This window comes from Raphanus sativus, chromosome 3 (genome assembly GCF_000801105.2).
Source record: "Raphanus sativus cultivar WK10039 chromosome 3, ASM80110v3, whole genome shotgun sequence".
Taxonomy (NCBI): domain Eukaryota; kingdom Viridiplantae; phylum Streptophyta; class Magnoliopsida; order Brassicales; family Brassicaceae; genus Raphanus; species Raphanus sativus.
The window spans coordinates 12,589,272-12,599,573 of record NC_079513.1 but is presented as its reverse complement, the minus strand read 5'-3'; the positions used below and the strand labels follow the sequence as shown (position 1 = coordinate 12,599,573).

Below are 10,302 nucleotides of genomic sequence, written 5' to 3'. Positions count from 1 at the left end.
TTACTTATGCAAATGGAACCATCATCATGATAATCAATAATACCATCTGTTAATTTGTATAATATATAGTGTTATTATTTTGCCTTTTCTTCCGATTATGAGTGCATCGCATGTTATCTCTATAAGTAATCCAATGGGTAAAGTTTTACACAACAGATCAACCACCACTAGATTAAACATTGTTAAACAATCATTTCTTTTAGGAATTACTCCATCTGTTTCAAAATAGATGAAGTTTTAGGATTGTGCACGATTATTAAAAAACTTATTTTTAATCTAAAAAGTATCAATAAAATATAAATTAAAAATTGTTCAATCAATTACAAAATAGATTACATTTTATCATTGGTTACACAGTTTTTGATTTATTTAGAAATGGAGGGAGCAGTAGTTAGTCATAGTTGTTGATTCAGCTATTATGCGTTTCATATTAACAACCTAATAGTATTAAAATACATTTGAACACGAGGCGGATGGCGGAGAAGAGCTGTCCATGTGAGTCCAAAACCTATAAGTTAAGAGGACATGATAAAGAATGATGAAATGGTTCTACACGGTGGAAAATGGAAATTAATAATAATTTTATTACAACAATAAAAAAGAAGTGAATGTGATAATGATAAACTGATAACGCCAAATAATAAAACCCTAACTAAGAGGTGATGGCGTGGGAAACACACTCAAATTCTCTTACAGAGTTACAACCAAAACAAAGTACAGATCAAAAGCAAAGCACTGACTCCACCCTGGCTCTCTAAACCATTCACATCCACAAACCATAACCCAAAACCATCGAGACTCCGACCAAAACGTAACTCATCACTCCCTTTGAGGCACCACTTGCCTTCGGTGGTGGAGGAGAAGTTGACCCTGAAGCCGGTGTACCTGGAGTTCCGGCATCCGGCGTTGAGCCCGGTGTGGAAGGAGTTCCGGGAGTTGTAGACGGCGGCGTGGGGGCGGCTGGAGTTCCGGAAGAGGCGGCTACGACCGTAACTGCTAGCTTCATGCCACCTTGACAGTGACCAATTGTCGGACAGTAGAAGTACCGTGGACCTACTTTGTCGAGATCAATCGTGGTGTCTCCACCAGAATGAGTATCGATCGCTGTGCCTCCACAGCTATCATAACCTGCTTTGTTCACTTCGTTCACTGAGTGTGAAGGGCCATACTTGAACTCTGTTTTTAATACCAACATCCAGGTAAAAATTAAGGAACATTAAAAAAAAGGACACCTAAGTAAATGGCTTCCTTGCATAGTAAGTTATCTCTATTTGGAAGTGTAAGCTGTAACCAACCTATTGCCAAAAGATTGTAACTAAGGATAAAGATTTTTAACTAGAACTTAATACTTATAGTTACAAAACTTTGAGTTTGAGCGTAAATATAAATTTCAACAGGACTGAATAATAACATACCTAGAGTGTCACCAACTCTGAAAGTCTTTCCTTTGACCCAAGCTGTGTAGTCCACACCACTATCCCATTGAGCAGCGTCTCCGACCGTGTACGTCACAGCAAGCGCGGCTGGGACGATGGCCAGGACTAGGAGAAGAGAGGTTGCAGCAATCTTTGACAAACCATTAATTGCCATACTTTGTTAAGAAGAGAAATATAAGTGAAAAGATTGTGATGAGAAGAAATGGTTATGGTGGTTATTATATACAAGAGTATGTGAGGACTATGGGAATTAAGTAAATAGAATTGTATGAAAAGTCGCCGCCCTCGCCAAATCATTCAACAACTTCATCCTCTCTTTTTCATTTCTATTGTTATTTTAATCATTTCTTTGTTTGGTAAGGCATTGTCTTGATGCCTACCAACTATTTGTTCTTATATATCCAAAACTAAAAGATAATGGAATGGATAATTAATCGAAATTAAGTTAAAAAGATAATTAATCGAAATTTGTTCAGTGGCTTTCTTTGATATAAATTTTATGTACACATCAACCTAATGAGTGGCTTCTTTCTATATGGTTTTTATGTTTTCTACCTAAAAGTGAGTTGAGAACATGGGGTTGTTAATATGCTTCTATGTATAACGCAAATACTAATGTTTATCACTTTAAATATTGTATTTATTATGTTGACAAGATAAATTCATTGAATTTCTTAGTTAATTAACATGTTATAGAATCTGCAGATGCCATGATTTCCTTATAACTTAAGCAAAATGTCAGCTTACGATAATATAATATAATGCCTTTAAAACATGCATGATATATGAAGAAATTAGTTTAAGCTATATTTTCTCTGGAGAATTTCATAAAGAAAACATTCATATAGGTATACAAACTGTTTTAAGTGTATGGATTCATATAGTATTCTCTTTAGTTTTTTTTTTGGTCTAGTTGCCAATTGCTTATGGTATACCTTCTACTAATGTTTGATGGGGTTTTTGTTTGTTTGAGTGGAGTTTGGACGTTGAACAAAGACTTCTTAAAGGGTCTTCTACGTTGAAGAAAGACTATCAATGCAACTCCTTAGAAAATATTCGTTTTAAAGGATAGGAAAGCCTTTGTGTATTGAATCTGATCATTGTATTATTGGAAGGTTTGTTTGAAGCCACTGTGTCAGTTTTTTTCTTTTTTTTTTTACTTCTCGGTCCGACTGGGTCAGAAGTTATACAGAAGAAAAGAGAACAAATATTCGAAATGACTTCCCAACTCTTCTAGAAAAAAATAATGAGAATTAGGTATTAGGGTGAAGATGCCTAGCACGCTCCAAGGCTATTTTAATATATGCGTCAATGATAAAAGATAGGTGTTGTGTTAGGTGAAACAAATCCTTACAATATTCGAATGTTTCTTTTTCTGAAAAGATGAAAACATACGAAACCAAACCATCTGAAAGGAACCGTAGAAGCGAAATGGTCAGCGATAGATCAAAAACCAAACAATCACTATGTATTCCCTATCAATTCTCTGACCAAAAACAAAAGTTAACTCGGAGACCGAGAAAAGAAAAACATTATTTAGAAGATTAAAAAAGATTCATTATAGAGTTATTATGGTGTTCAAAAAGGGGAGGTTGATTATGAAATGCAAAAATATAGTTGTTGAGTTAGAGAGTAAGCTTCTAGAGGAGGTCCAGAGCGTGTCATGTTTTGGTTATTACCATCTCATCCTTGGCTGCAAATTTAAAAAGAAGGAGAAACCACAAAAATAACAAAGGATATCCTAACTATTTTAAACTGATTTATACTATTGTAGATTACGAAAAATATTAGATTCCACAACTTACAAATCTTATCGCCTTATGAAACTCTATTTTGATTGTTCTACTTGTATTATATATAAGATTTTTTCGCAAACAATTTCCACTAATATGGCATATGATTAATGAAAAATCGTATTTTTACTGGAACTCTTAAAACTACTTGACTAACCACTTTCTTAACTATTTAAATAAATAAAAATATGTTTTGCTGTCGTAATGTAATTCTGTCATATTTTTATTTTTCAAATTATAAAATGATAATCTAGTGAATCCAATGTATATATCAACAGAATTGTCATTTAAGTTTTTTTGTGCAGCTAGCAACTAAGGTGCTGACTGGTTTTCCCACTACCACCCGCAAACGCAACTTTTGCGGTTTATAGCGGTTGTTGGCGTGTCGAAACAATCACAGAAAACGCTACAAATCGCTTCAAACCGCTCCGAACCTCTTAAAATCAAAAGCTGGTTCCAGCTAGCGTTTGCGGTTGCGGGCGGTTGCGGGAAGGTAAATTTTTTTTCTTTAAAAACAGAATAAATAAAAATAATACTAAAATATCCAAAAAAAAATTTCAATTGAAATAATAGAAATTGTAAAATGTATTCATATTATATTTCAATTTATATTATAAAAATTCAAAACTAAAATATTTTCTATAAATTTTTAAAATTGAATAATATGATTTTATAAATATAAATTTTATATTTATCATATTATTATGATTTTTATATTTTTATAATTACATAAAATGTAAATATTGTTAAATTATTATTTAACAGATGTTGTCTTTGGTAGCTTACCAGTCATAAGAGTTCCGCAAACGCAACAATTTCTAACAGTTGTACCAGTTGTACAAATCTCTAGAAAACGTTTAAAACCGCAACCACCCGCACCCGCAAACTCCCGCAACCGCAACCGCAACCGCTGCGGTTACACCAGTCAGGCCAAATCACTTTAGAAACGTGGTATTCTTTTTCAGATAGTTACCACGACAAATTCACTGAATATTTGTTGAGCTATCCACATCAGTGAATGAGAGGGAAGAAAATAACAAATTAAGAAGATAAGAACATACAGAAAAAGTTTAGTTGACTGACCTGGTAACAGTCGAGGCAAATCGAACTATTCATAATCAACTTTGGATTATGCCTAGGGGTGGACATTTCGGATTCGGTTAAAATTTAGTTCGGTTTGGATTCGGTTCGGTTTGGTCTATCTAGATCTAGAATTAGTTTGATTTGGTTTGTGTTGATTTGGTTTGTGTTTAGTTCGATTTTAGTTCGGTTTGATTCGGTTTAATTTGTTTTTTGTGTTTGTTGAGTTAATAGAATTGTTTTTTTTTAGTTTTGTCTGGTTTTATTACAAAAATATAATTTATGAAAATACAAATAAATCATCATTTGACAGTAAACTATTATATTTTTCATAGTTACATGTAAAGGTAAACACTACAATAAAAATTTAGAAGATTTAATTCAATAATTTTATATTATTATCTTCAAACCTAACATAAATATAAGAAGCATTTTTTTTTTGATGTTAATGTATGAGATTCATATTCTTTCATTTTAATTTTAGTTATGTTTATTCTATTTTTATGAATAAAATATATAAATTGTTGTTTAGTTGTTTAGATTATATATATTAAATTTTAATATTATTAATATATTTAACTAATCTAACTAAAAATACTTCGGTTTCTCGGTTTGGTTCGATTTAAAACCAAAACGAACTATTTGGGTTGATCAAATATTAAGCCAAATTATTTAGATATAAAATTTGGTTTGGTTCGGTTTGATTTGATTTTTTTTATCCCATCCGTAATTATGCCCATTACTCTACGGCCTATTACAGCACAAAACTGGGCTTATGATCGGCTCAACTCTTAAATCATGTTCGAATGTATTTTGGAACCTCTTTTAAATTTATGTTTTGGACACCCCAACCCCTTTTATACTCTATCGCAGCACGTTCTTTTTATCTCTCTTTCGGATTCCTCCCAGGCTAGCTTCTTTGATTAATCTTCATCTTACTCCGATCGTGTTTTCACATTTCAGTTTTGTGTTCTATCTCGAATGTGCTTTGTCTTAGGAGGAATTAGATTTTGAGACACTGATATATAAACCCCTAATTGCTCTGTTTAGTGTTGAAGTTCCCTGTGTCACCAGCTAATAGCTACGCATGTAGGTGCTTGGTTCAGGAATTACTGGTGAAAGATCCAAAGAAGAGGTTAGGGACAAAGAGAGGAGCAATGGAGATAAAGCAGCATTCCTTCAAAATGAACTGGGCATTGATAAAGCGTAGTATTCCTCCTGAAGTACCGGGACAAATGGAGACCGAACCGCCTCCAAAGCATGGACCGATGGATCCAGTTGGGTACGGTAGTAATAGCAAGAGAATGATGGGACCACCACTAGTATCAGCAGATACAAAATCTGGTGGTAAATTTCTAGACTGAGTTTTTCTGAAGCTTTCTTTTTCCTCCCAAGAGTTTGTATTTGAATTAGCATTTTAGTCTCCTTGTCTCCCTCCCTATGTATATTGTTGTAGCAATGTCTCAAGAGGCTTGAATAGACCAGGAGTGGAGGAGGTTTAGTTCTCATAGTAACTTAGGAGGTCCTTTTTGTTTGTATCTGAGATTAAGGACATGGAAAGCTCTTTTGGTAGGTAGGTCACTGCCATGCATGTTTTGGTGGTCCCAAATGCAAAAGATATTATGATCTAAAACGAATCATTCATCGCATACATGTTATGCTATTTAAATCCCAAAACTATAGTTTATTTAGCAGTTTGCCAGCAAAATGTATATTATATCTTATATCATCTCGGTGTTTTCGTTAAAAGAGTCGGCATGATCTTTGCTCAATATTAGATTACAAATTGAGCCATGATTAACCACGACTGTTTTTGTTACCTCTAATCTACCAAGAAGAAACCACCATGTGCTTCAGGCAAAGAAGAGAAATGATGTTTCACAGGGAATCCGATGACAAAACAGACCCACCTTTGATACATTTACAACACAGACCAGTTTCATCCACACACATAAAGATACAGTTCGAGGCAAGCCCTAGATTATTATTTAACAGTATATAATATCACACGACTAATGAACAAGCAAGAGAACGTTGTTTATTCTTGTCCTGGAATTTCTTTAGAACATGTAGCTGAGAATTACATGAACAAACAAAAACATCCACATTTCATACATAGAAATCAAAACGCCAAGTCCTAGAACTTCTTTTAAATATAGACTCCATAATATATACATTTCCTCTTCAGAAATAAACATTATCCAAACAACCAGCCCGAAATAATAAGAGACATAACCATGGGGAGCCCTTTTACCTCATCAAAAACTTTTAACTATATAGTATTTGTATCTTCTTCAACTATATAGTAATAATATAGTGGTGCTATTTGATGGAGTATGAGCGAGTGCATACCGTTTGTAAGGACTCCGTGAACAGAGCTGAGAAACTGGTTAAAGCTTGGAACACACCTGGCAAACCCGTCTGCAAATTATTCAAAGTCATGGCTCTTGTCACTTCTATTGCCTTTGAATGTTTCAGCATCTCTTCCTCCACTCTTCTCTGACATGCTCCTAGCTCTAACTTTTTCTCCGTGAGCGGGTCTCGAGCGTCTAGCACGTGTCCGTTGTCTGGTCCTGAATCAGGGAGACCAAACCCGACCGTGGAGTATGACTGGTAGTATTTCCTTTCGATGTTCCTAAGCGACGAAGCTTTCTTCTCAAGCTCCTTTGATGCTGATTCTGTTCGTTTCTTTATCTTTAGCTCCTCTGATTGTTTCGCGGATATCACGTGAACAACGTTGATGAAGCTCTTGATTGCTTCTGAAGCCACTGTGTCCGGGACTCGGTCTAGAGTGAGCTTCCACTCATCGCAAAACGCGTAGGCATCTACTGGCTCTTTGTGACCGGGGTTGTTGTCGTGGCAAACTGGGAGGAGAGTCAGCTTGAACCAGGCTTGAACCGAACGTATGAACTCCCTTTGGAATTTAATCAGCCGACAGAAACTGGAGTGCCATAGAGACACGGCTGTTTCCAAGTCACGTGTTGCTTGTCGGTGTAGTTCAGATGTTGATTCCCCTTTGCCTGACCTGTTAATGAGCCCCTGAACTTGCTGTACGATGTTGTTCTGAATCTCGTGGAACTGATGCATTGCTTTCCACATGTACATGAAACTGCACAAGCATAATTTCAGAGATTAGTGTGTAACTCTGATGTTCAAAGCAAGTGCCTATCTGCTGGAACCAAAGCAATTATCACAGCATAGTCTTAGGCTCTTCACATGAATTTGACAAAAAAAGGTCTTAGGCTACAACTACAACACTTGAACTTGTGTGGGGACCTTCAAAGCAGGTTCCAAACCACCATGCTTCACGCTAGAATCTCTAAGGTAGATGATCTTTCATTTCTACGGAACTAGATAGTAGCTAATAAGCATGATCTTTAACACAAAGCCTGTTACTTATTAGTTGTCAAGTTAAGCTATAATAACCTGAAATGCAATATATGAATTAGTAGTCTTTATCCCACTCTAACAAGCAGCCAATCTTAACCGGGAATCTAAAAATCTAAAGAATGGCTTCAAAAAAGCATGAGATTTGCAGACTAGGATTTTTTCATTAAATGTTCACCCACTTGACAAGTCCACACGATGATGATGGTGATACGTACGTCATAGAGTAAGTTATGATGATACAGACAAGTCAATGCAGCTAACAGCGCATTCAATATCGGATAATCAATTGATACACAATAATAAATAAATAAAGAAATAAAGAAAGAAATATTACCCGTGACAGAGTTCAACGAGCTGCGGGACAAGATCAGTATCTCGAAGGCGGACAATGGCAGTAGATGTAGTGGTGACGGCCTGGGAAGTAACGATAATAAGAGACTGTAACCTAGTTATAGACCCCTTAGTCTTGTCCAGCTTAGTCTCACTATCTCCCTTGTACTCTTGACTTTGAAGTTTTGACAACTTCTTTTGGTGTTCAATCTTAAACCCTTCTCTAGCCTGCAATATATCATCCAGAAATTAGTAAAAACATAAAACCTGCGAGAAATCACATTTGGATATTAAAAAAAAGCAGAGGACCTTGACTTCCTCATAGAGTTTCTTTTCCCATGCCAAGAGTCGGTCAAGACTTGAACAAAGACTCTTGGGACCTCCCGGTTGTTCAAGTGAAGTTGTGTCAAGCCTGTACTTGACTTCCAATGGCGGCTTAGAGGTCCAGGTTGAGCTCAGGTTGCTCAATACGCTACTCGAATGAATCACCGTTTCTGTCAAAACCAAAAAGATATAATTAAAATGATACCAAAGTAATGATTTTTAGATATATATGGCAGATTCTCTCACTCTTCAAGTGGCTGAAACTGCGGTCGAGCTGAGCCTTGCCAAGATTAAGCATCTGAGAGACTTGTTCTCCGGCCTCAGCGGCCTTGTCGAAATTCTCCTTGATGGCATAGACAATCTCCTTCAAATCTCTGTGTCTCACCACCATCTTCATGTCAGAGACATTATCTCCTCCTCTGCTGCCACTGTAACTCGTTGCCGCGTCGTCTGCTTTGCCATACTTCTCTTGTCCTCCAACGCTATACTCCTGCGCCATTGGTGCGTGCTGCCGTCTCATCGAACTAGTCTTCACTGAAGATCCAAAGTCAGAACGCGTCCCGACTTGTGAGATTGACTCTATATCCTCCTCCTCCTCATCCTCCTCCTCCTCCTCATGGGCGGTGGCTTCAGATGAGCTAGTGGTACTGTAATGATCGTGATCCTCCCATTCGCTACACTGCACTTCCTCTCTCTCAGCTTCCTCCTCCAAGATCTGAAACTGCTTATTCTGCTTCCTCGAGTGTGCTCCTGCTGATCTCTCCGTCTCCCTATCAAACTTCTTCTCCTTCCTCGTCGAATCGAAGAAATCATGCTCAGATCTCTCAGTCTCCGTATCGCTAAACCGGTTATGATGTAAGTCTTGTTGATCGCTAAACCGGTTATGATGTAAGTCTTGTTGATCGCTAAACCGGTTATGTTGTTGTTGCCTCTCTTGAGATTTACGGTTAAAAAAGTCGGAATCGGGAGGGGAAGGAGGGTAGAAGTTCTCCCAGTTCCAGACCGAGGAGGCTTGAGAGGGAGTAGCGGAGTAAGTCGAGTTCTGGTAAGCCGTTGGGTAGAAACTACTCGGCATGAAATTAGATCTCTCGCTTGACGAAGGACTCGACAGTATATGAGGCAGCTTCGGTTTCTGCTGCTGCTGTTGCTGCTGATGCTTCGTCTCCGATTAGAGGGAGCCGTTACGATCGGAGGCAGCTTTTTGGAGCTAGCCACGGAAGGAGAGGGAGGGACACGTGGAGGTATGTAACTGGAGGAAGAGTGTTCGCTCGGAGTGTAGACGGAAGGAGACGGAGGGACACGTGGAGGTACGTAACTGGAGGAGTGTTCGCTCGGAGTGTGGAGAAACACGGCGGGAGTCTGGTCCGATACGGCGAGTGGCTCGCCGGCGGCGAAAGAGGAGAGAGCGGATCCGGTGATACGTAGCGATCTGCAGTAATCGGCGTGAGCCGCGGCGAGCTGGTGACGCGCGCGGACTGATTCCGTCATCAGACGGCGGCGATCTTTGCAGCGGCGGACGGTGTCTTCGTTGTCGAGCTTCGACGCTGCGCAGCCCATGGTTGTTTTTGTTTGTTGGGCTTTGGATTCTTATGAAACGGGGCGGCGCGTGGAGTCACGACATGTGGTATGCCATTTTGGACAGAGAGAGAGAGAGAGAATCAGGGAAAATAAATGTTTGGGGGAGAGAAAGTTCTTCTTAGCTGTTTCTTTTTCCACTTGATCGGATTTTGGACTGTACCTTTCCTCTATTTCTTGTCTACATTTATTAATTAAAAAGGAAAAGGCATGAAGAAAGATAAACTTTATGAATTTCCTTTTTTTTATCTTATTTTCTCCACTGAGTACTGATAACGAATCAGTGACTGTCATTAGCCTGGACTAAGTCTTACTTTGTTTTTTTCCATAACATTTTTGCTTATGAATTTTTAAATACACTAGAAATTATACAC

At 37.7% G+C, this 10,302-nt stretch overlaps 1 protein-coding gene and 1 non-coding gene across 2 annotated transcripts; both read right to left on the bottom strand.

Annotated features, from left to right (window-relative positions):
* Window positions 1-564: 564 nt before the first annotated feature.
* LOC108844585 (uclacyanin-2-like) lies at window positions 565-1,635 on the bottom strand. The gene is made up of 2 exons (XM_018617866.2): window positions 1,416-1,635; window positions 565-1,176 (listed from the first exon to the last, which is right to left on the bottom strand). Exons 1-2 carry the CDS (start codon window positions 1,588-1,590, stop codon window positions 764-766), a joined length of 588 nt encoding a protein of 195 aa, XP_018473368.1. The 5' UTR covers window positions 1,591-1,635; the 3' UTR covers window positions 565-763.
* A 4,690-nt stretch (window positions 1,636-6,325) lies between these two features.
* LOC108847410 (nitrate regulatory gene2 protein) lies at window positions 6,326-10,086 on the bottom strand. Its single transcript, XR_008943141.1, has 4 exons — window positions 8,600-10,086; window positions 8,339-8,523; window positions 8,034-8,257; window positions 6,326-7,418 (listed from the first exon to the last, which is right to left on the bottom strand). It is a non-coding gene; the product is annotated as a nitrate regulatory gene2 protein (transcript).
* Window positions 10,087-10,302: the final 216 nt, after the last annotated feature.

Coding starts and splice junctions, on each gene's coding strand:
- LOC108844585 (XM_018617866.2), bottom strand. CDS start 1,590: ATGGCAATTAATGGTTTGTCAAAGATTGCTGCAACCTCTCTTCTCCTA. Junction 1,177..1,415: donor CAGAGTTGGTGACACTCTAG/GTATGTTATTAT, acceptor TATTAAAAACAG/AGTTCAAGTATGGCCCTTCA.